The 27204-nt window shown below is 38.3% G+C and overlaps 1 protein-coding gene across 1 annotated transcript in view; it reads right to left on the bottom strand.

The window, feature by feature from the left end:
• Nucleotides 1–27204, bottom strand: part of CFAP95 (cilia and flagella associated protein 95) — an 85519-nt gene that overhangs the window by 24920 nt on the left and 33395 nt on the right. The window contains exons 3-4 of the mRNA XM_007446054.1: nt 22826–22944; nt 21888–21956 (exon numbers count right to left, since the gene is read on the bottom strand). Coding sequence (XP_007446116.1) covers nt 21888–21956; nt 22826–22944 — 188 coding nt within the window. The remainder of the gene's footprint in view (nt 1–21887; nt 21957–22825; nt 22945–27204) is intronic.

The following is a 27204-nucleotide window of genomic DNA, read 5'->3' as shown; positions in this document are numbered from 1 at the left end:
CAATAGAATTAGAAATGAAAAAGGAGAAGCAACAACTGACACTGCAGAAATACAAAGGATCATGAGAGATTACTACAAGCAACTCTATGCCAATAAAATGGACAACCTGGAAGAAATGGACAAATTCTTAGAAAATCACAACCTCCAGAGACTGAACCAGGAAGAAATAGAAAACATGAACAGACCAATCATAAGCACTGAAACTGAAACTGTGATTGAAAACAAAAGCCCAGGACCAGATGGATTCACTGGTGAATTCTATCATTTAGAGAAGAGCTAACACCAATCCTTCTCAAACTCTTCCAAAATATAGCAGAGGGAGGAACACTCATTCTATGAGGCCACCATTTCCCTGATACCAAAACCAGACAAAGATATCACAAAAAAAGAAAACTACAGACCAATATCACTGATGAACACAGATGCAAAAATCCTCAACAAAATACTAGGAAACAGAATCCAACAGCACATTAAAAGGATCATACACCATGATCAAGTGGGGTTTATCCCAGGAATGCAAGGATTCTTCAGTATACGCAAATCAACCAATGTGATATACCATATTGACAAATTGAAGGAGAAAGACCATATGATCATCTCAATAGATGCAGAAAAAGCTTCTGACAAAATTCAACACTCATTTATGTTAAAAACTCTCCAGAAAGTAGGCATAGAGGGAACTTACCTCAACATAAGAGAGGCCCTATATGACAAACCAACAGCCAACATCGTTCTCAATGGTGAAAACCTGAAACCATTTCCACTAAGATCAGGAACAAGACAAGGCTGCCCACTCTCACCACTATTATTCAACATAGTTTTGGAAGTTTTAGCCACAGCAATCAGAGAAGAAAAAGAAATAAAAGGAATCCAAATCGGAACAGAAGAAGTAAAGCTGTCACTGTTTGCAGATGACATGATACTATACATAGAGAATCCTAAAGATGCTACCAGAAAACTACTAGAGCTAATCAGTGAATTTCGTAAAGTAGCAGGATACAAAATTAATGCACAGAAATCTCTTGCATTCCTATACACTAATGATGAAAAATCTGAAAGAGAAATTAAGGAAACACTCCCATTTACAATTGCAACAAAAAGAATAAAATACCTAGGAATAAACCTACCTAAGGAGATAAAAGACCTGTATGCAGAAAACCGTGAGACACTGATGAAAGAAATTAAAGATAATACAAACATATGGAGAGATATACCATGTTCTTGGATTGGAAGAATCAACATTGTGAAAATGATTCTACTACCCAAAGTAATCTACAGGCTCAATGCAATCCCTATCAAACTACCACTGGCAGTTTTCACAGAACTAGAACAAAATATTTCACAATTTGTATAGAAACACAAAAGATCCTGAATAGCCAAAGCAATCTTTTTTTTTTTTTTTTTCTGCAGTATGCGGGCCTCTCACTGTTGTGGCCTCTCCTGTTGCGGAGCACAGGCTCCGGATGCACAGGCTCAGTGGCCATGACTCACAGGTCCAGCCGCTCTGCAGCATGTGGGACCTTCCTGGACAGGGGCACAAACCCATGTCCCCTGCATCAGCAGGCAGACTCTCAACCACTGTGCCACCAGAGAAGCCCGCCAAAGCAATCTTGAAAAAGAAAAACAGAGCTGGAAGAATCAGTCTCCTGGACTTCTGACTATACTACAAAGCTACAGTAATCAAGACAGTATGGTACTGGCACAAAAACAGAAATATAGATCAATGGAACAGAATAGAAAGCCCAGAGATAAACCCACACACATATGGTCACATTATTTTTCATAAAGGAGGCAAGAATATACAATGGAGAAAAGACGGCTGCTTCAATAAGAAGCAGAGAAAGAACTGAGAAAACTGGACAGCTACATGTAAAAGAATGAAATTAGAACACTCCCTAACACCATACACAAAAATAAACTCAAAATAGATTAAAGACCTAAATGTAAGGCCAGACACTACAAAACTCTTAGAGGAAAACATAGGCAGAACACTCTATGACATAAATCACAGCCACATCCTTTTTGACCCACCTCCTAGAGAAATGGAAATAAAAACAAAAATAAACAAATGGGACCTAATGAAACTTAAAAGCTTTTGCACAGCAAAGGAAACCATAAACAAGGTGAAAAGACAACTCTCAGATGGGAGAAAATATTTGCAAACAAAGCAACTGACAAAAGATTAATCTCCAAAATTACAAGCCGCTCATGCAGCTCAATATCAAAAAAACAAACAACCCAATCCAAAAATGGGCAGAAGACCTAAATAGACATTTCTCTAAGGAAGACATACAGATGGCCATGAGGTACATGAAAAGATGCTCAACAACACTAATCATTAGAGAACTGCAAATCAAAACCACAATGAGGTATCACCTCACACCAGTCAGAATGGCCATCATCAAAAAATCTACAAACAATATATGCTGGAGAGGGTGTGGAGAAAATGGAATGGTCTTGCACTGTTGGTGGGGATGTAAATTGATACAGCCACTATGGAGAACAGTATGGAGGTTCCTTAAAAACTAAAAATGGAACTACCATATGACCCAGCAATCCCACTACTGGGCATATACCCTGAGAAAACCATAATTCAAAAAGAGTCATGTACCACAATGTTCATTGCAGCTCTATTTACAACAGCCAAGACATGGAAGCAACCTAAGTTTCCATCGACAGATGAATGGATAAAGAAGATGTGACACATAGATACAATGGAATATTACTCAGCCATAAAAAGAAACGAAATTGAGTTATTTGTAGTGAGGTTGATGGAACTAGAGTCTGTCATACAGAGTGAACTAAGTCAGAAAGAGAAAAACAAATACTGTATGCTAACATATATGTATGGAATCTAAAGAAAAACAAAAACACATAGTTCTGAAGAACGTAGGGGCAGGACAGGAATAAAGAGGCAGATGTTGAGAATGGACTTGAGGACACAAGTAAGGGGATGGGTAAGCTGGGAGAAAGTAAGAGAGTGGCATGGACTTATATATACTACCAAACGTAAAATAGATAGCTAGTGGGAAGCAGTTGAATAGCATAGGGAGATTAGCTTGGTGCTTTGTGACCACCTAGAGGGGTGGGAGAGGGAGGGTGGGTGGGAGACACAAGAGGGAGGAGATATGGGGATGTATGTATACGTATAGCTGATTCACTTTGTTGTAAAGCAGAAACTAACACACCATTGTAAAGTAATTATACTCCAATAAAGGTGTTAATAAATAAATAAATAAATAAATAAAATAAAATGGGAAAAAATAAAAAAAGAAGGCATCCTTCCCTAATGGGAAAATACTGAGAACAAGTCTAAGACTAGAGGATTTGAACATTGACTTTCCAAGAAAAAGACCTGGAAAGTATGCAAGACTATAACAGCAGTCTTGGGAAGGCACTACTCTGGAGACTAACAAGGTAAAGAAAAATAAGAAATCAAGCCCAGAAATTAAGGGTCCTAGAACCACCACTCTTCCAAAAAAGATGTCATTAATGAAATAAAGTTCACTTCACTGGGCTTCCCTGGTGGCGCGGTGGTTGAGAGTCCGCCTACCGATGCAGGGGACGCGGGTTCGTGCCCCGGGCCGGGAAGATCCCTTATGCCGCGGAGCGGCTGGGCCCGTGAGCCATGGCCGCTGAGCCTGTGCTCCGTGACAGGAGAGGCCACAACGGTGAGAGGCCCGCATACTGCAAAAAAAAAAAAGTTCACTTCACTGATTCAATAGAAGAGGGCACTCTTGAACCAAGATATTGAGGAAACTGTCCAACCTTCTCATTCCCCCTCTGTACAATTACCTGATTGCTGCTAGTCCAAGAAAATTCAACATACTTAAACAGCAAAGGGCAACATTACTATGAGAAGAAAACAGTAAATGAAAATCAAAACTAGGCTGATGAAAATCCTCCCCAGAAACATTTTCCCAAATAGTCACAGAAGTCCATCAGCATTTCTATTCAACGATGTACTAGATATTCTAGCAAATACCGTAAAATAAGAAAAAGAAGAAAAGACGAAAACTGCAATGGAAGAACAATATTTTCATTTTCCAACAGATGATAATGTTATATGTTAGAATACCCATGAGAATCTACAAATCATAAAAGGAGGCAAGTTCCAGGAAGGTTGTTGGATACAAGATCAATATACAAAAATATCATAGCAATACACAAGCAACAAGAAATTAGAAAGTGTAATTAAAGTGGTAAAATCCCACTTATAACTGCAATAAAATCTCTAAGCTTCCAGTAGGAATACAACTAATGTAAGATTGACATTTATGGAGAAAATTTATTAAAATTTTTAAAGGACATAAAATAACTCCTTTATTTATGATGGATGACTCAATGTATGTTACATATGTATATGTATATACATATATAATTTCTAAAAGGTTTACTGTCTGACATTTTATATATAGGTCTTGATTAAATTATAATTTAAAAGTCCTATTGCTCAAAAGACAGAATAAACAGAGTTACAAGAGAAGGTATAGACTAGAAGAAGATATTACAAAATTAACCAAAACAAGATTAATACTGAGAATAAAAAATTCTTATAAATCAATAAAAGACAAAATCCCATAAAAATGGATTTTTTAAATAATTAGCCAATTCACAGTAGAAGAAATTAGAATGGCTAATTATTATTTGAAAATAAATTCAGGCTTAAAATTCAATCTTAAATTCAGTAATTAGTGAAATGCAAAGTAAAACAACAATGATGTACCATTTTATATCCATTAGACTGTTAAAAAGGAAAAATTTTCCACAATGTTGATAAGGATATGAAACAATAAACATATTCATACACTATTGGTGGCAATATTTTGAAAAATTGAAGGTGCACATATCGTAATACCCAGCAATTCTATTTCTGAGCATAAAGAAACCCTTGCATATATATTCAAGGAGACAAGTATACAGACACTCAATGAAGCCTTATTTGTAATAGTGAAATTCTGGAAATTAATGTCCATCAATAGAGTGGATATATGGATGGCTAGATAAATCATTTCTCCAAAAACTTATGAAGCAAATATGGTAAAAATATTAAATTACATTATAACTAGATAATGAGTAGATGGGTGTTTGAAAGTATTTGTGTGTGTGTGTGTGTGTGTGTGTGTGTTTTTCTTTTTTCTTTTTTTGCGGTACGTGGGCCTCTCACTGTTGTGGCCTCTCCCATTGCGGGTCACAGGCTCCGGACGCGCAGGCTCAGCGGCCATGGCTCTCGGGCCCAGCCCCTCCGCGGCATATGGGATCTTCCCGGACCGGGGCACGAACCCGCGTCCCCAGAATCAGCAGGCGGACTCTCAACTACTGCGCCACGAGGGAAGCCTCTGAAAGTATTTTATATGGAAATATTCCATCTTAAAATGTTTAAGTGTGAATAGATGACAACGAACTTGTTTCCCTGCTTTATTCTCATCTAAAGTTATGACTCAAATGATATAATTATCAGGCAAATATCAGAGTTTGCTTTAGGCAGGCTGACCTTGCAAGCCAGCATCGGGCATTTCTCAACTCACTCATCAGGCGTTTCTCACAGGCAGAAACCCATTCCCCATGTTCAGGCTCTTCTCCCTCTCTTTATTTTCACCTCCCAGCAGAGAGTCTGATACAAGGTAGCACTGAAAAATATTTACTAAATGAATAAAGCAATAAAAATAAAATTAAAATATAAAGAGATATAGATTTACCACAATGAGAATTCAAAGTAAATAGAGGCAGAAGATTAAAATATTCAATTATCTTTTTGAAAAGGCAAGGTAGCTTGACCAAATGGAAAATTTTACAGCACTGAATGATGAATTTCAGTCAGTTACAGTTACTTATAAATTCTTTGTGATTCCCCCTTCCTTTTTTTTTTATAAATTTGAAGAAGGGGGTAACAATCTTTAAGTGATATATTTAATCAAATTTGTCTTTTGAGAATAAAAATATGAAAAACCAACATGGATCTTCCTCTTAGATATCAGCTTAAAGTTGTAGCCAAATAAATAATATAAGGAAGGAAAGATCAAGTCCATTAGAAGAGAAATAGCCTTCAGAGAAACTCAGGAGAGCAAAAGGGGAGAAAGATAAGAGAGGCATTGGTTCTAGGCATATCCTGGGGAAGAGGTGCTCTGGCTCATAAACAGACCTCTCTGGTTATAGGAAGAGAGCTGGAGTATATCAGTGTCAGGGCTCCAATCCAACTTATGGTAGCCAACAATGAGTTTAATTCACGTCTGGAGCCACAAGAGCAAGCCTATGCCATGTGGCCCTCCTCTACCACTCTATCACTATCCATAGCTGATAGGTCCAAATGTCAGCCTCCAGCCCATGTCAGTCAGAGATCTCCCATGGGATTTCTTAATAGACACCAATGGGAAAGGGTCAGTCACTCTCCTGTGATGAGAACCATGGGATGTAATGTCCCCACCCTCAGAGGGAGCAAATGAAGCCAACAGAAAAAGAATCCTCCTGGATGTTTTCTAGTCCTGATTCCAACGGTCTCTGAAGCCCAGCTCTTCAATGGACCTTCCCAGAGTTCCATGAGGTATTCCAATACTGTTCTTAATTAACTCTCTTTTTGGTCCAAGATAATTTTAATTGTGCCTTCTCTCACTTACTACCAAAAGAGTCTTATTACAATCAGGCAGTCAAAGTCTGAGGCCATTGATCATTGCAATCATATAACTAACTCCCTTCACTCTGATTCCAAGCAAACTGGCAACCATTTGATTACAGTTTGGCTTTCTATACAGTTTTTTTTTTTTTTTACTGAGAGAGAATGCTTTTATTAGGCTGACATGACTGGTGTGCTTGAAGATTTTATTTCACATTATAAATTAACTAATTAGAATTCTGGCTTTTCTTGTGAGTTTAATGAGCACAAGTCAGTTTCCATGAGTCAGATAAATTCTGAAGCACAGATAAAATCGTCTTTCTGGAAATGTAAAACTAAAGACCAGATGCTGGTAAATTCACCAAGATAATGCCACCATGAAAGGACGCTTGGAAGTTCGCCAGCTGGCTTTCACCCAGCACCACCCACAGTTTGCCACATATGCCCTCTTCAACCTTTAACAGTTGTAACATTGAGAACAACTAAAGGTGTTTTGTAAGATGAGAAAGGAAAAGGAGTCTGATATTGAAGTTTTCATTAAAGCCATGGTATTATTTAGAATACCTAGAGCTGCAATAACACCAGTGGTAATGTGTGATTCTATGACAAGATGATGTACCAAAATCTAGGACAAGATGATGTACCCTGGAATCACGGTTTCTTAAATCTGGAAGAACTTTAAACGTTAACTGCTTCTTTTCTGTTTTGTCAAGAGAAGGGGTAGATATTTTCTTACCCAGCTTCCCAGCAGCCAGAATAACGGCATGTGACATCTATTCAACAAATCAGATGGTCCCACCTAAAAATCTGCATCTAAGTTAGTAACTCAAAGAAGCAGAGAATTGATTTGGAATTAATCCGATCGCTGGCAGCAGTAGAAGCAGCATCCATTATTTAGAATGAGTACAGCCACAGAGGGCCACAAATTCTACTTGACTCTGTGTGGTACGAGGGAAGGGGGATCTTACAGCCACTCTGGGAAATTCTGTCTCATTCTCGACAAGCAACCATCATTAAAAAAAAAATCTCATATTGAGCTAAAATGGATATCCCTGTCATTTCCTCCTTCTATTTACTGAGGAAGCCACGAAGACCAAATCTGACAGTTCTTCCACAACTGCTGAATGCCAGGACTATTTTTCAGAAACCAACCTTGAAGAAGCCAGTGGGAAAGAAGTGGGGAGGAAAGATGAAGTGGAGGATAATTTGAATCTGCTTTTACTCCTGATCCAAGCCAAGCCCTGACTTAGTTCCCTAGCAGTTTAGAAGCAGTATTTCCCTCCCATCAAGAACACAGAACTCTGAACCCAGAGATTCTAGTCTCTGCTTTACAACCAAGTGGTCATGGGGCCTTGAGCAAGTAATTTAAACCCTCTGCATCTTAATTTCCCTTATTAGTATCCATTCCATATATATTTATAGAAGGGATGGATTAATTAATGAGGAGTTGGAGTCCTTTATTACCTCTGTGCTTTGATTTACTCATCTATACAATTAATAAAATACTTACCCAAATGACCTTGTAATGAATGTTAGGAGGAAAGGGATAGTGGACAATGCATGTGAAAGTACTTTGAAGGATACGGAGCACTCTATCCGCTTAAGCATGAAAGACAGCGTACTACAGTGGTTAAGAGCAACACAGCCTCTGCAGTCAGACAGACCAGACATGAATTTAAAGCCCAGCTCTGGTGCTTACTAGGTAAGGAACTTTTGGAAAGTTACTTTACCTCTCCGAATCCCTTTGTAATGGAAATAGGTGCAGCCTCCATTTCAAAGAATGAGAATTAAATGAAATAAAGTACAAAAGCCCTTAGCTCAGTGCCAGACACATAGTATGTGCTCATTAACACTAGAAGAAAAAAACAATACTGCAATGATATTAAGTAAACAGTAGAAGAACATGATTTACTTTGCATTTTAATTGGATTATTCAAGCTGCTGGATGGAGACCGGTTTGAAAGGGACAAGACTGGAGGCAGAGGAACTAGTTAAGATATTTATATTAGCAGCTGGGTCTGGGTCAGTGACCTCTCTTATGCTCCAGTCTCAAATATCCACTTGCTATCTGACATTTGCTCTTCCTCCCATCTTCGCTGCCTCAATGAATGGCCCCACTAACCCCCAGTTGCCTAAGCCAGAAGCCTGGTATTCTACCTCGAGTCTTCTTTACCCTCATAACTAACCAATCATCCAGTAAATGTCTATTCCTCTCTTTTAACACATCTAAAATCTGAACCCTTTTTTCCCTCCACACCACTATCACTAAAGCTCAGGCCCTTATTATGTCTTGCCTTGATTAGTTCAACAGTCTTCGACTGTAGTCTCAGGTGCCTACCAATCTGTTGTCTGCTTTATGAACACAAATCTGATCATTCCTACACCACACTTGAAAACCTTTCACTCCTGCCTGCAAGATAAAGTCCAAATTCCTTAACATAGCTTTCAGGCCCTGCTTGCTTTGTCCCCAGCATCTCTCTCCAACTTTAGCTGTCATCAGTGCAAACATGTACTCTGTGAACTAGGTATGCCCATCATAGGTCCCACTCCTCCCTGCCTTTGTATGGCCTATATCCTCTGCCCGGGATGCCCTTCTCTCCTGTTGGTCTGGCTAGCTCCAACTTCTATTTTATGATTCAACTCAGGTATCACTATGTTTACCCTAGCATGTTGTAGGGTATAGGTTGGCTTATTCAACCCCTATTCCAACCTCCCTTCTCCCTTGTCTTTCTCTAATTAGAAGACTCTTGTAGCCAAGGGTGGCCATGTCACAATCTATCCAATAGATGTAAAATGAAGATCCTGAAGAGGGTTTCCTTTATCTCTTTGTTTTCCCACATCTTCCTTTCTAGAACAGATTGCTGTTGGGAGACATAGTAACCATCTTGAGAGTATGGGGATGAAAGCTACCTAGCAAAGCTGGTAGAGAAGAAAGACAAAAAGACCCTGTATCCTTGATGACATTGTTTAGGTGCCACATCAGTCTTGAACTCCCTTATATTTCATGCTAGATGACCAAATTCCTTAATGATTCAAGTTGCTACTAGTTAGGTTTTCTGTTACTTTCAGTCAAGTATATTCCTTACTAATACACGAGTATTGACTGGTTAATTTTCTGTTTCATATATGAGATAATGAGCTACTTCAGGAATGGGGGTGTCTTTTGTCTCTATACTCCTAATACATAATAGGCACTCATTAAATGTTTGTGTTGAAAGAATAAACTCAGATATGTGGCACAAATATAATTTCTTCAGGCCTAATAACTTTTGGAAGCCATTTGAAAACAATATATTGTTCTTACATGTTAGGGTAATAATTTAACTATGTAAGTAGCAAATATGGGACCAAATTAAATATGGATAGCAGCAAAGATTTCCGTAATTCTGGAAAGTTCTTAGTCCTGTGAAACCATCTCTGTGGCTCAAAGATGCATAACATAGTACTATCCACTGGAACCCACTGAAGACTTATTTTAAGTAATTATAAATAATGATAAATTTATGACAACCACATAAACTTCCAATATTATAAAGAGTAATACTAGAAATAGAGGCTCATCATTAATGGTCATGGGATAAAAGGAAATGGGATTAAATATAAATTACACGACATTGATATTTTGAAAACCTTTACCACTCATTTGTTTTATTAGCTCATCAGTTTCAAAAGTTTGAACTGCTTGCATGCCTGATGGATTAGCAATGACAAAACTATACCAATAGGCCAAATAACGGTAGAAGTAGCCATGTAATCATGGTAGTTAGAGACATGAAGTTTAATTACCTATTGCTGTGGCTTAAATGTTCCTGACTTAAAGTAACAACCATGTTATTATCTCTGATTATTATGTAAGATGATGGGCTCAGCTGGGTGGTTTTTCTGCTCCACGTGATGTCAGTTAGAGCTACAGTCATCCAGGTATTTGACTAGACTGGAATATCCAAGATAGTTCACTCACATGGCTGGCAGCTGGTTTTGTCTGCTGTCTGGGAGCTCAGTTGGAGCTGTCAAATACAGTGTCTTAGTTCTCCACCACGTGGCTTGGGTTACTTATAGCATGTTAGCTAGAGTCCAAGAATCAGAAAGCAACAACTACCAGTCCTTTTAAGGTCTGCACTCAGAAGTCTGAGGACGTCAGTTCTGCTACCTTCTATTGATAAAAGCCAGTCATAAGGCCAGTTCAGAATAACCTCTGCCTCTTCAAGGGAGCTGTAGCATGCATGTACAGAGAGGGAAGGAACTGTTGGCGGCCACCTCGGGAGACAAGTGACCACACTTTCACCAGTACTTCCTTCAAGAGCTTGGTGCTCAAGGCTAAATGTAGCAATTATCAGCTCTGGGTTTACAAAGGAAAGTGATATTCAGAGTCTTAGTTGATCTATCATTCAGAGAAGCAGCTTAGTAGAGTAGCTAAGTCCATGAACTTTGAGGTATGACTGTCTCAATTAAAATCCTGGCTCATTATTACTTACCAGCTGTGAGAGTTTGAACATGTTACTTGATTTCTCTGTACCTTTTTTCCCCCCTCCATAGAATGTAGATGATGATGGAACCAACTCACAGAGTTTTTATAGGGAGTAAATAAGTCAGCACACGTAAAACTCTTATAATGGTGCCTGGCACATAATAAACACCATATAAGTATTTGCTATTATTAGTATTACTCAAATTATAAGTTATTCAAGCTTGATGACGAGGGAAAAAAAAGGGAAAATACCAGCGCACATAAAAAGAATATAATTGGAACTCTTTTTCCACACCTCTGCTTAGCTTCATTTACAGATAGATGCTCCACTAGCAGCAAGATGCCCTCTGTAACTTGTCACCTGGAGCACTAGAGGGCACCTTGCTCAAAACTCTGATTACTATCCTAGAGTGCTTTCTGATTGGCCTGGCCTGGGTCATATGCCCAACACTTGGGTTTGTGGGGAGGTGGGAGTAGAGAACAGAATCAGCCCATTTATCATACAGACTAACTGGACTGCACTGAATGGGAGAGAGAATGTTATTCAAAAGAAGAAAGCTGGACACACAGAAATAAAAGGTCCTACAACAAATAAGAAGGGGAATCAACAAAAAGATACATGCACCCATATGTTCATAGCAACACTATTCATAATAGCCAAGACATGGAGACAACCTAAATATCCATCAACAGATGAATGGATAAAAAAGATGTGGTACCTATATACAATGGAATATTAGCCATAAAAATGAATGAAATAACACCATTTGCAGCAACATGGATGGACACAGAGATGATCATACTAAGTGAAGTAAATCAGAAAGAGAAAGACAAATACTATGTGATATCACTTATATGCGGAATCTAAAATATGACACAAATGAACTTATCTACAAAACAGAAACAGACTCGCAGACATAGAGAACAGATTTGTGGTTTGCCAAGGAGGAGGGATGGATTGGGAGTTTGGGATTAGCAGATGCAAACTATTATATATAGGATGGATTAAAAAACAAGGTTCTACTGTATAGCACAGGGAACTATATTCAATATTCTGTGATAAACCATAATGGAAAAGAATATGCAAAAGAATATACATATGTGTGTGTATATATATATATATATATATATATATATATATATATGAATCACTTTGCTGTACAACAGAAATTAACACAACATTGTAAATCAACTATACTTCAATAAAATAAATTTTTTTAAAAAAGAAAGGGTATCAAGAATTGAATTCAAGGGACTTCCCTGGTGGTGCAGTGGTTTAGAATCCCCCTGCCAATGCAGGGGACATGGGTTCGATCCCTGGTCCAGGAAGATCCCACATGCCATGGAGCAACTAAGCCCGTGCACCACAACTACTGAGCCTGCACTCTAGCGCTCACACACCACAACTACTGAGCCCGCGCACCTAGAGCCCGTGCTCCACAACAAGGGAAGCCCCCGCACCACTGCGAAGAGTAGCCCCCACTCACCACAACTAGAGAAAGCCCACGCACAGCAACGAAGACCCAACACAGCCAAAAATAAATAAATTAAAAAAAAAAAAAATTGAATTCAGGTCTGTCTCATTCTCATTCCATAGTCTTCACCACACCATTCTCCTGTCCACATTTTCTTTGTTGTTATCCTCATCACCATCACCACAGGGCAATTTCTAAACTCTTTTTCTTATGGACAAATGTCCAACAACTGGGTGGTATTTTACCAAGAGACAAGCCACAACACAAGCTCCTGGGTAGAAAAGAAAGTAAATGCCTTGCACTTTGAGAAAAAACAAAAAACAAAAAAAACCCTCCTGCTATTCATATTCAGTCCCTTTCCTCTGAAGAGGGCTAAAGGTTTTACAAATGTTAAATGCCCCAGTGAGAGGAGTAAATTGAGAGAGTTTAAACTGTGGCCTAAGCTTGCTACTGCTGCTGTGAGGCAATCACTCTACACACATATGGATAAGTGCTCTCTGCCAACAATGAAAACTTAACCGTCTGAACTACTTTTTTTTTTGCGGTACGTGGGCCTCTCACTGTTGTGGCCTCTCCTGTTGCAGAGCACAGGCTCCGGACGCGTAGGCTCAGCGGCCATGGCTCACGGGCCTAGCCGCTCCGCGGCATGTGGGATCTTCCCGGACCGGGGCACAAACCCGCGTCCTCTGCATTCGCAGGCAGACTCTCAACCACTGCGCCACCAGGGAAGCCCCTGAACTACTTTTTGGCCGCATCTAACTTGTCCATTTATGTGACTACAGATGACTTTCTCCTTTAGAACCATAAAATTTTAGAGCAGGAAAGGACTTTACAGATTAATTGGTTCAATCCTCTCATTTTCCAGACGGAAACAACTGGAGCCCAGAGAGGGTTATTAGCCAGCACAAAGTCACATAGCAGGTTTAGTATAGGTCCCAAAGTAGAATCCAGGTCTCCTATTTTCCTACACCCTTTCTTAAAAACCACACTATGTCCAAAAAGCTACCAAGTGATCTAAAACACTACTAATTTCTTTCTTCTCCCGTCATGTGGATCACATAAATGTTTGGATGATTCTGGAAACTAGACACATTTATCATAAAATTTCAACAATAAACACTAATCACTACCACCAGAAGGCAATGAAATTTGGCAAAAATGACAGGACCCATTACTTAGAGCTGACCTTGTGAGAGGTCTACCTTGCTTCTTCTCTATCTTCTAGTAGGTGGTCAGTACTTCTGGGCTGACCTCAAACTGACCCAGGAGCCCATGGACCTGCTTCTTACCCAGCAAATATTCTATGCTAGAATTGGCTTTTTACTGCAAAAAAAAAAAAAGAACTTCTCCTGTGAACCATTATCCCAGGACCACATACAGTTATATATGTATATTTAAATAAGGGCTTCTGAGAAATAAGATCTTAAAATTATATTTATACTATATCTCTTTGAAAATTGGATTTGCTTTATATAGTTTTTGTTGTTGTTGTGTTGTTCTATCATTTTGCTTTCTGGTTTTTTGTTTGTTAAATGGTCACAAACACAGTCGAGATATTATAAATGTGGAAAACCTTACTTCTTAGAATAAATCAGCTACAACTGTCTGGTTCTACAGATGAATCATGTGATTTTGTATTAGATAATCAGACATTGAGGAGGCTTCTGATAATTAGTGAGTGAGTTTTCCATGCCTCATAAAGAGTACTTCCAAATTATGTGAACGTTCCTTGAGGATTCTTGAGAACAAGGTAGGAGGGCAAAGAAAGACTCTTAAATTAACTTACATCTTCATGTTCCCATCCACTTTTCCTATGTGCCTTAAAGGCAATGTGCCTCACTACTTTTCTACAACTTTAAAGTCTCTATCCATGTAGTAAAAGTAATGTATGTTAGAGACCCCTAAACATGCAACTGTATCCATTTGAGACCATAAGAGCACTGTTAATGTCTAAGAGGTCTTTGAGCCTCCTTGACTTTCACCCCTTCCATCACTGGCCCACGCCAATTTCTTGGTAACTCACTGATGTGATCGACTGTCAAGAGAAGCAATAACTCTAGTTCTGGATGAGCTCAATCTAGCCTCAAAGCATACTGATCTCATTTTTAAAGTGTAAGTCATCAATATTAATTTTGGTCTCAACCTGACTGTTCCATATATTGGAATTGTTTAAAATTTATCTCCATCTGTGACATATGTGGAAGGAATTATCCACCAAGCCCTTTTCTCTAGTTTAGGTGAGGAGTGATAAGTCCAGTGGTGTCAAACATTCTAGTTGTTCTGATTTTCAATATGTTCCACTGAGATGTTTGCTGCCAATTTAAGGAAGAACAGTGTTGCGTCTCCATCACATTGGTTCAAAATAAAGTAGGTGGGCTATTGCTTGAGTTGTGAGAAAAGAAACAGTCTGTCAAATGCCATCACTACATAATGGATGTTATCTAAAATTAAGATAAATGCATCTGACTAATGTCTCCTTAATAACAAAGCTATACCTGTATTCTGATTTTTTCCACTGAGGTAACCTGAAGTTTACATTTACATTATGATTACAGCTTTTCTTTTATAAGTTGAAGCACATTATTTTGGTCCATTGAGCAAACTCATTTTTATTCATTGCCTTGTAAAGTTGACATTTAACTCCTACAGCTGTACAGTTGGCAAGAAGCAAAAGAATATTTAATATTCAAGACAGCAGATTCTAAAACACCACAGTGGGCTTCCCTGGTGGCGCAGTGGTTAAGAATCCACCTGCCAATGCAGGGGACACGGGTTCGAGCCCTGGTCCAAGAAAATCCCATATGCCACAGAGCAACTAAGCCCATGCACCACAAATACTGAACCCGCGCGCCTAGAGCCCGTGCTCCGCAACAGAGAGAAGCCACCACAATGAGAAGCCTGCACACCGCAATGAAGAGTAGCCCCCACTCACTGCAACTAGAGAAAGCCCGCACGCAGCAATGAAGACCCAACGCAGCCAAAAATAAATAAAATAGATTTATTTTTAAAAAATAAAAATAAATAAAAAATAAAACACCACAGCATTCTATGGTATGGAACATCCTATAATCAGTGTACATTAACTGAAAGAAAGAATTACATATGGAACTAGTGGAGGATGGTTGATGGTGCTCATGTATTTATTTCCTTTCTAATACTTGTGAATCAAGTAAAACAAACAAGTAATTCTAGCAATTCAAACTAATAAGGGCTGATTTTCTAAAAGACCATGTCATTTAATGTATTTACCAGAATAGAATTGAGAACAACTTTGGCTCTTCAGGCCTTAAAGTCCTAAATCAAGTAAAATAGGAATTAGTCATACCTCTTTTCCATTATAATTTGCTGTTCAACATCAGAAATAACTAACTGGTTCATTCAAGAAATTAATTATATCTGCTGCAGGTCAGGCTCTCTGTTAAGGCTGGGGGAGAGTTGCGACAGCCTTGTGCTTCAGAGCATTGAATTCAGAAAGAAAGACAAATAAGAATATAAGTAATAACAACCTAAATGAATAGTTTAAGGATAAAAGAAGTACATGGTGCTATGAACACCCATAAGGGACCTACCAGATAGGCTGGGGGTGGCAGTAGGAAGGGAAGGTCCTCTGGAGGAGGTGACATTTCAGATGAGACTGAATGACTTCAGGGTTAAGACTGAATGTACACATCGATTCTTGCTTCCTCAAAAAGCTCCACTAAAATCAAAGCTACTCAAAAAAGTAAAAATAAACCCACAAGAACAAGGAGAACATAAAAGGAACAAGAGAAATAAATTTTGGAAACTCAAGAGATGGATGAGTGGTCTCTGACTTAGCAGAAAGCTGAATAAATCCTCAATCAGCAAAGGAGGATTGGGGAAGAGCTGTTTGAGGAGCACATGAGCTCCGGGCTCCTCCTCCACACCCTACTGCTGGATAACGGCCCCTCTCCTACTCCAGCAGGAAACTAGAAATTTATTCACTAGGAAGGGTAAAAGAGAAAGTTCTTGACCAACAACACAGTTCGGTGACCATACACGATGAAGGATTAATATTGATGTCCTAGCCAATTGCCTTACTCACTTCAATAACACAGGCACCAGCCCTTCGTCATTCAAATGGGCAATCTGGGGAACTTCCTCTGGGGAATGTGACCAGTCCCTGAGGAAAGACTAAAAATACTGATACCAGGGCTTCTACAAAAAAAAATGGCCCACCTAGATTCCTCCAGTGAAGCTCTAAATCAACAAGCTTCACACGCAGGTTCTGACCCTCATCTCTTAATCATGCACAGAGAACCAAGAATTAATTACCAAACATCTGAGGAAAGCTTCTAGTATGGAAGATAGAGACCAAGCAAACAAATAAAAGGCAAACTAATAAAAAGTATCGTGGAGGAAATAGATACGATGCATGAAGAAAAAAATTAAGGAAAACGAACTATTATTAACATCCCCATACAGATAAGAGAAGATAGTTCAGTCATGAAACAAACAACAAAAAAGGATTCTATAAAAACAGAAGGATTCAGAAAACAAAAAGAGAACTCAATAGTAGGGTTGAAGACACAGAGAGTAAAGTAGACAATAAAGATAAATATAAAATAGAGAGAAGATGAGAAAATTAGAGAACCAGGCCAGGCAAACCAACATCCACATAAAGGATTTCCAAAAAGTGAGAACAAAGAAAATGGAGGGTATAAATCATCAATGAAATAAATCAAGGATATAAAGCTACTCAAAAAAGTAAAAATAAACCCACAAGAACAAGGAGAACATAAAAGGAACAAGAGAAATAAATTTTGGAAACTCAAGAGATGGATGAGTGGTCTCTGACTTAGCAGAAAGCTGAATAAATCCTCAATCAGCAAAGGAGGATTGGGGAAGAGCTGTTTGAGGAGCACATGAGCTCCGGGCTCCTCCTCCACACCCTACTGCTGGATAACGGCCCCTCTCCTACTCCAGCAGGAAACTAGAAATTTATTCACTAGGAAGGGTAAAAGAGAAAGTTCTTGACCAACAACACAGTTCGGTGACCATACACGATGAAGGATTAATATTGATGTCCTAGCCAATTGCCTTACTCACTTCAATAACACAGGCACCAGCCCTTCGTCATTCAAATGGGCAATCTGGGGAACTTCCTCTGGGGAATGTGACCAGTCCCTGAGGAAAGACTAAAAATACTGATACCAGGGCTTCTACAAAAAAAAATGGCCCACCTAGATTCCTCCAGTGAAGCTCTAAATCAACAAGCTTCACACGCAGGTTCTGACCCTCATCTCTTAATCATGCACAGAGAACCAAGAATTAATTACCAAACATCTGAGGAAAGCTTCTAGTATGGAAGATAGAGACCAAGCAAACAAATAAAAGGCAAACTAATAAAAAGTATCGTGGAGGAAATAGATACGATGCATGAAGAAAAAAATTAAGGAAAACGAACTATTATTAACATCCCCATACAGATAAGAGAAGATAGTTCAGTCATGAAACAAACAACAAAAAAGGATTCTATAAAAACAGAAGGATTCAGAAAACAAAAAGAGAACTCAATAGTAGGGTTGAAGACACAGAGAGTAAAGTAGACAATAAAGATAAATATAAAATAGAGAGAAGATGAGAAAATTAGAGAACCAGGCCAGGCAAACCAACATCCACATAAAGGATTTCCAAAAAGTGAGAACAAAGAAAATGGAGGGTATAAATCATCAATGAAATAAATCAAGGATATTTTCCTGAGGGCTTCCCTGGTGGCGCAGTGGTTGAGAGTCCGCCTGCCGATGCAGGGGACACGGGTTCCTGCCCCGGTCTGGGAAGATTCCACATGCCGCGGAGCAGCTGGGCCCGTGAGCCATGGCTGCTGAGCCTGTGCATCCGGAGCCTGTGCTCCACAATGGGAGAGGCCACAACAGTGAGAGGCCCACGTACCACAAAAAAAAAAAAAAAAGAATATTTTCCTGAACTGATAGATATGTGTTTCTAGATGAAAAGGGTTTGCCAAGTGTCTAGCCCAGCTGATCTACGTAGCATTTACCACGTATGCACAAATTACTATTTTAACTGTTTTACATGTATTAACTTGCTTAATTGTCACAACAACCCTATAACATGGTGGCTTTATAATTATCATCCCCATTTTACAGATGAAGAAAAATGAGATACAAAATGGTTAGGCAATTAGCCCAAGTTCACACAGCTAGTAAGTGGCAGGGCCAGGATTTGAAAGCAGGTAATGGAGCCCTAAAGCCCACTACACAATACTACCATGCAGGAGGGAGTACCATTGTGAAATTTTAGAATACACTATAGACAGTTCTATTTGATTTTTTAAAAGCAGGAATATGTACTATTTTGATAGTGCATGCAGAGCCCAGCCCTTGACTAAGAACCTGAGGGAAATCCCATGCAGACTACTGTTCCTATCTCCAAACACAACTTCCTTCTGTCCAATACTGTATCGTACAAATTCCATTTACATCAGAAGCTCTAAATTCCTATTCCCGCCTCCCAGATCAACAATAACACTGCTCTACTCATGGGCTCACCCTGCTGCACTGCAGCCAGGAAAAGTGACTTCAGTGCATAAGTGATGCTCACATCTCATCTTCAGGAGCACAGAACCATGCTGGTTGCTATCCAACCCTTGACAACAGTTGCCTAATATGTTTTGCTCAGTCCTGTAGCTATTTGTGGCAGGATAGTAAGTCTGAAACCAGTCCTCATATGCCTGAAGATATCTTTATTTGACTCTCACATTTAAATAATTCTGGGTTCAAAATTCTTTTCCTTCAATATTTTAATATTATGCTCTTGCATCCAGTGTTGCTGTTGGGAAGTTAATGTCAACCTGATTTTTATTATTTTGCCTTATTTTGTAACTGTCTTTATTTCTCTAGGTAATAAAGCTTTAAATTTCGGTTCCATTGGTTTTAAATTCCTGTTACATTTGTTCCATCAGGTCTACTTCATCAGGTATAGGTTGCCTATATCTTTTCATTCTTCATGATGCTTTTGTTCTTTACATGTGTCATGATATTTTTTTAAGACCTGGAATTCATCTGTATTATTACTAAGACGATCAGTTGCCTCTGCTTTTTTTTTTTTTTAATGTGTGCCTCTGCTTTTGATGACTACATAAGTGGTCCACTGAAAAGGGAGGCTTAGCTGGTGTCTTCAGTGTATGCATAGGAGATATGAGTTGAGTGCCTCTACTGCACTTCTCTGGGCTTAACTGCACTTATTTTCCCTGGCATTTCTTTCTCCTTAAGATATACTGCCTAGTTCCTCTATATCTGAGATTGCTTTCCCTAATTGGAGTTGGGGGAGACAACTCAGGGTCCTCCTGGCTATCTGTACTGTCATTATAGATCTCAATGCTGAGGTCAGAGCTGCAGGGAGGCAGGTTGCTGGCATCAAAATTTCTATTATGTAAAGCCCTGGGTGTCTCATTTTCTGTCCTTGGCTGAAAACAGCAGTCAAAATCAATGCAGAAAAATCCAACTTGGAGCATATAATCCAAGTTGCAAACTCAATAGATAAGCCTTGTTCAGCTCCTATCCAAGCCTGGCCCACTGAGATTACAGCTCTCACCCTGGGTTGGCCCAAGTCTCCATGTAGAGACCTCAACCCTGCCTTCTCTCTTCTCCCTTCAACCCATCCCTCAGCAATCTTCTGCTCTAGCCCATCATTTTCCAAAGATTTTCTCAGAGTTTTGATATAGCTGTCAAAGTCTGCCTCTGGATTCATTCTGTCTACCCATGTCTTTATTGGAATTTCTAGATTTCAGTGCAAGAAATGGAGCCAGTAGGATGTTTTTAGTTCATCACCTTGATAGAAGCCAGAAGCCCGCCTCCTCAACTATCACTCTGGGAATACTCCCTGTGGATCTTCCAGCCTACTTAGAGATGCTACAGCAGGCTGTAGGGGACACAGACCAGGCCAGCCTTGCAGGAGTAATGAAGATTAGAACCCGCAGTTTAAAACACCTGGCCAAAATTGTAACAGATGACTATGAAATGGGGTGGGGCATTATTATTTAGGGTACTCTCCACCCCCACCCTAGGCAGACTCTGCAGAACAGGTTAACTCTAATGCCAGACAGCTCTCAAAGGAAGCAAAAACATCTAAATTTCCAGTGATAATATGTACTCATATCTTCATAATATACAATCTAACACTTAGAATTTTTTCATGCTTGTAAGTACCTATATTTCATCACTTATCTATTTATCATTACAGAAATTATGAAAGTTTGTCTTCTTTAGAAAGATGAGTGGAAATTTCTTTTCTGTAGTAACAAGTCATGCTGCCCCCAAAAGAAATTTATGTATCAGTAAAGAATAGTAGTTTCTTGCTATACACTCAATTCTCATTATTCACAGTAATATTCTATAAAGGAACTGTGAACACTGAATTAGCAAATCCTGAACCCCTTCCTAGCTCTATAGGAAATACAGAGCTAGGTTCCTTCAAGCCTCTGGTCACAACATTTTCATCAACCAAACAATACATACCTTGGTTTTATGTGTGTTTCTGTTTGAGACATTTTATTCATTATATAGTTGCCTCATTAATGTTGAATATGGCCAACCACACTGTAACTCATGCCTGAATGAAGCTTATATAACACACCTATTTTCTTCATAAGGCACATCACAGCCTTCTTGCTCTTAGAAACACTAGATAGCACTTTAGCACTACACTTGGAAGCCATTTCAAACAGCAAAATCACCAACAAAAAACACAAAAAAATGCAAAAAAACATACATGACCATGAAAAGGACACTTGCGTACAGTATGAGAGTTGGACCAAGAAGGCAGAGTCTTGCCTTGTTCCACCTCAGCTGAGAACGTGTGCATTGGGTGGCTCAAATTTTTTGCCACTTTATGTATATCCATTAATGATTGCAACAGCACCCTTAGTATTGATTTGAGGGTTACAAATAAATTTTAGCAAGTAAGAGAATTTGTAAATATAGAATCTACAAATAATGAGTATTGACTACTATATTATTATTATTATTGCTTACATATTGATGGGAAAAATCTTTTGTTAAATGAAAGAAGTCTAATGCTGATTTTTTGGTACACACACACAAATACACATGTTTACAGTTGTTTTTAAATGATAATCTATTTTTCTTCTAACAGGTTTGTTGGTATTAATAAGTTGGAAAAAAATAAACACCATTTTTTTTAAAAAAGGAAAGAAGTCTGTAAGATGGCACATAAAGGGCACTTTGTTGACCTTGGTTCACCCCTCACCCCTTCACCCCTGCAAACAAACCTCCTGAACCATTAAGAAACATTTTGTGCAATCTGCAGCAGTTTAGGGACTATGAACATTTTGAACATTTCGTACCAATCTGATGGGTGGCTAGGAAAGAGAGCTCCAAAACCTGTGGCAGGCAACCCAGTGTCCCTGGAAACAAGATAACAATTTTTAGAAAACATGTCAAGTTGATATTTATAAACTTTCAGAGCTATATAAAATTAATTTCGGAGCTGAATTTTTATTATAATTTTTAAAGGATTTCCATGTTTGCAACTTTAATGCACTTTGCAAAATAAAATGTCCCAACAAGTAAATGGAAAGAAATTTCAGCATTTTGTCCAATAACTACAATACAAGATGAAGTCTATGTCACACATTTCCATGGAAAGGCACTATGCCAGGCTGCAGGATTACAGATGTGACTAAGAAACAGTTCCTACCCTCAAGGAACAATCTCAGAGGAAACACTTTCATATAAATAACTTGAATGTAAGTCCAACTGCTATGTAGAACATAAACAAAATGCTCAGAGAGCAAGAATATGAGAGCAATTAATTCTGATTAATGACAGCTTACCTAATTCTTACTGCATGTCAGGCAGTATTTTTATGCACATTTCATACTTTTCATCTAAACTTAAAACAACCTTATAAAGTAGATACTTTCATAATTCCCATTTTATGAACTGAGGATTATAGATACCGCATAATTTTCACAAGTAAATTGTGGAGATGGGGTTCAAACCTAAGTCGTCAGAACCAGGACCAGAAAACAATGTGTAAACGGGAAATGACATTTTAGAGGGACCTAGAATGCGTAGTGCTGATTGGCAAACAAACAAGGGAAAGGAATTCCAGAGGGAACAGCATGAACAGAAAGCATGGAAGCTTGAGATGTGTTGATTGTGCTTGATGTGGTCCTGTAATATGCACCTGGGGCCACTATACCTCTTCACTACTTATATAAACCCTTTCCTGAATGTGCCTGTTCTAAGCAAAGGACAGTATGAAGCATACCTTTCAATAATTCCAGAGCTCATAGTTTCCTCATTCAATAAAGCCTTGCTCTTTATTTCAGCCAATTCTGTGTTTAAACAAACTTGTGGCATTTTCTCATGTGTTTCTGATATCCAAATCTGGAAAAATAAAAGCCACATACAAGGAAAATAAATGAATTGCCACAAATGCTCAGTTACTAAAATATATTTCTGAAGTACATTCTGATTTTAATTGTTGACTCCATTAACATTAAAAAATAAGAAATGTTCCAAAGCAGTCAACGATTACATCATAAATATGTGAAAGTGGCAATTCTTTACTATGTTTTGTTGGAAAATAAAAATCAGGTTGGTGTTTCCATGAAATGGAAAGTACCGCATTCAACTACATACTAATGCTAATTTGCTTTCTATTTCCTTCTCAAGATTAGTATATTTTAACTTCTCTAAGTAAGAAAATGTACCAATCACTTTGTAAATCACATAGGACTTCAGATACCATCACCATCATCGTTATCCATTCTCTATCACAGAGGATAATTCAAAGAATTATCAAGCAATTATCGCTACGAGAAAAACCTGATAATTACAGGGTATACTAAAGTCAATTGCAGAAGCATCATGGTAATATCTAGAGGATCTCAGAAAAAAAATGGATGCTGAGGATTCAATATTCTTCCCATACAAAACTCTAGAAGATCACAAATGTGGAGGTTCACAGCAGAGATTCAGAACTCATCACCACCGAGAAACCAACTACTTTCTCCAAATCTGAAGACTAGCTTCCCTAAGACATCCAATGAAGCCCAAGATCACATTAATTCCACTAGATTTGTTCAGAAAAGAGAACTACTGTTTAGAAATTTGGAGACTTCAGCTGCAAGAGTATCATAGCTAGAGTCAAATTCCTTTGGTCCATTTTTGTTAAGTATAAATAGGCTCTGTAAAACTAAGAACCCACCCTACACAGAGAAATTTTAACTGTAGTCTCTGATCCTGGCTCCCTGGTCTCCTCCTAGGCTTCTGTGACCACTGCCCCCTAAGACCTCAACCTTCTAAATCACCAGCCTCCAAGCCTAATTTCCTAGCTCTGACTCCTATACTCTTAGCTCAACTACTCTTCCTCATAGATTCCAAAGTTCACAAGTCAATGGCAGGGGACACTGTATTGGGCTTCATATTTTATACTTTAACGAAAAATAAGACATTATCTTTTAGGGAAAAAATTACTAGGTATCATTTTGTTTTAAGGTATAAGGTTAACCCCAAAATTAACCTTAGATATGCTCTCATCATTTTTTAAAATTTTATTGGTTTATTTACTTTTATACAGCAGGTTCTTACTAGTTATCTATTTTATGCATATTAGTGTATATATGTCAATCCCAATCTCCCAATTCATCCCACTGCCACCACGACCACCCCCGCTTTCCATCCTTGGTGTCCATCCGTTTGTTCTCTACATCTGTGTCTCTATTTCTGCCCTGAAAACCGATTCACCTGTACCATTTTTCTAGATTCCACATATATGCATAAATATACAATATTTGTTTTTCTCTTTGTGACTTACTTCACTCTGTATGACAATCTCTAGGTCCATCCACGTCTCTACAAATGACACAATTTCGTTCCTTTTTATGGCTGAGTAATATTCCATTGTATATATGTACCAAATCTTCTTTATCCATTCATCTATCGATGGGCATTTAGTTTCCTTCCATGACCTGGCTATTGTCTATAGTGCTGCAATGAACATTGGGGAGCATGTGTCTTTTTGAACTATGGTTTTCTCTGGGTATATGCCCAGTAGTGGGATTGCTGGGTCATATGGTAATTCTATTTTTAGTTTTTTAAGGAACATCCATACTGTTCTCCATAGTGGCTGTACCAATTTACATTCCCACCAACAGTGCAAGAGGGTTGCTTTTTCTCCACAACCACTCCAGCATTTGTTGTTTGTAGGTTTTCTTATAATGCCCATTCTAACCGGTGTGAGGTGATACCTCATTGTAGTTTTGATTTGCATTTCTCTAATAATTAGTGACGCTGAGCATCTTTTCATGTGCCTCTTGGCCATCTGTATGTCTTCTTTGGAGAAATGTCTATTTAGGCCTTTGGCCCATTTTTGGATTGGATTGTTTGTTTTCTAAATATTGGGCTGCATGAGCTGTTTATATATTTTGGAGATTAATTCTTTGTTCATTGATTCATTTGCAAATATTTTCTCCCATTCTGAGGGTTGTCTTTTGATCTTATTTATAGTTTCCTTTGCTGTGCAAAAGCTTTGAAGTTTCATTAGGTCCCACTTGTTTCTTTTTGTTTTTATTTCCATTACTCTAGGAGGTGGGTCAAAAAAGATCTCGCTATGTTTTATGTCAAAGAGTGTTCTATGTTTTCCATAGATTCTAAGAGTTTTATGGTGTCTGGTCTAACATTCAGGTCTTTCATCCATTTTGAGTTTATTTTTGTGTATGGTGTTAGGGAGTGTTCTAATTTCATTCATTTACATGTAGCTGACCAGTTTTCCCAGCACCACTTACTGAAGAGATTTTCTTTTCTCCATTGTGTATCCTTGCCTCCTTTGCCATAGATCAGTTGACCACAGGTGCGTGGGTTTATCTCTGGGCTTTCTATGCTGTTCCATTGATCTATATTTCTGTTTTTGTGCCAGTACCATATTGTCTGGACTACTGTAGCTTTGTAGTATAGTCTGAAGTCAGGGAGTCTGATTCCTCCGGCTCTGTTTTCTTCCCTCAAGATTGCTTTGGCTATTCAGGGTCTTTTGTGTCTCCATACAAATTTTAAGATTTTTTTGTTCTAGTTCTGTAAAAAATGCCATTGGTAATTTGATAGGGATTGCATTGAATCTGTAGATTGCTTCGGGTAGTATAGTCATTTTCACAATATTGATTCTTCCAATCCAAAAACATGGTATATTTCTCCATCTGATTGTGTCATCTTTGATTTTTTTATCCATGTCTTATAGTTTTCTGAGTACAGGTCTTTTACCTCCATAGATAGCTTTATTCCTAGGTATTATATTCTTTTTGCTGCAATGGTGAATGGGACTGTTTCCTTAATTTCTCTTTCTGATCTTTTGTTAGCGTATAGGAACACAAGAGATTTCTGTGCATTAATTTTGTATCCCGCAACTTTACCTAATTCATTGATTAGTTCTAGTAGTTTTCTGTTTGCATCTTTAGGATTTTCTACGTATAGTATTATGTCATCTGCAAACAGTGACAGTTTTACTTCTTCTTTTCAAATTTGTATTCCTTTTATTTCTTTTTCTTCTCTGATTGCCATGGCTAGGACTTCCAAAACTATGTTGAGTAAGAGTGATGAGAGTGGACATCCTTGTCTTGTTCCTGATCTTACAGGAACTTAGTTCAGTTTTTCACCATTGAGAATGATGTTAGCTGTGGTTTTGTCACATATGGCCTTTATTATGTTGAGGTAGGTTCCCTCTATGCCTATTTTCTGGAGAGTTTTTGTCATAAATGGGTGTTGAATTTTGTCAAAAGCTTTTTCTGCCTCTATTGAGATGATGATATGTTTTCTGGTCTTCAATTTGTTAATATGGTGTATTACATTGATTGATTTGCATATATTGAAGAATCCTTGCATCCCTGGGATAAATCCCACTTGATCATGGTGTATGATCCTTTTAATGTGTTGTTGGATTCTGTTTGCTAGTATTTTGTTGAGGACTTTTGCATCTATACTCATTAATGATATTGGTCTGTAATTTTCTCTTTTTGTAGTATCTTTGTCTGGCTTTGGTATCAGGGTGATGGTAGCCTTGTAGAATGAGTTTGGGAGTGTTCCTTCCTCTGCAACTTTTTGAAAGAGACTGAGAAGGATGGGTGTTAGTTCTTCTCTAAATGTTTGATAGAATTCACCTGTGAAGCCATCTTGTCCTGGACTTTTGTTTCTTGGAAGATTTTTAATCACAGTTTCAATTTCATTACTTGTGATTGGTCTGTTCATATTTTCTATTTCTTCCTGGTTCAGTCTTGGAAGGTTATACTTTTCTAAGAATTTTTCCATTTCTTCCAGGTTGTCCAGTTTATTGGCATAGAGTTGCTTGTAGTAGTCTTTTACAATGCTTTGTATTTCTGTGATGTCCATTGTAACTTCCCCTTTTTCATTTCTAATTTTATTGATTTGAGTCCTCTCCCCCATTTTCTTGATGAGTCTGGCTAAAGGTTTATCAATTTCGTTTATCTTCTCAAGGAACCAGCTTTTAGTTTTATTGATCTTTGCTATTGTTTTCTATTTCATTTATTTCTGCTCCGATCCTTATGATTTCTTTCCTTCTACTAACTTTGGGTTTTGTTTGTTCTTCTTTCTCTATTTCCTTTAGGTGTAAGGTTAGATGGTTTATTTGAGTTATTT

This window comes from Lipotes vexillifer, unplaced genomic scaffold (genome assembly GCF_000442215.2).
Source record: "Lipotes vexillifer unplaced genomic scaffold, Lipotes_vexillifer_v1.1 scaffold1335, whole genome shotgun sequence".
Taxonomy (NCBI): Eukaryota; Metazoa; Chordata; class Mammalia; order Artiodactyla; family Lipotidae; genus Lipotes; species Lipotes vexillifer.
This window is presented reverse-complemented; position numbering and strand designations above follow the sequence as displayed.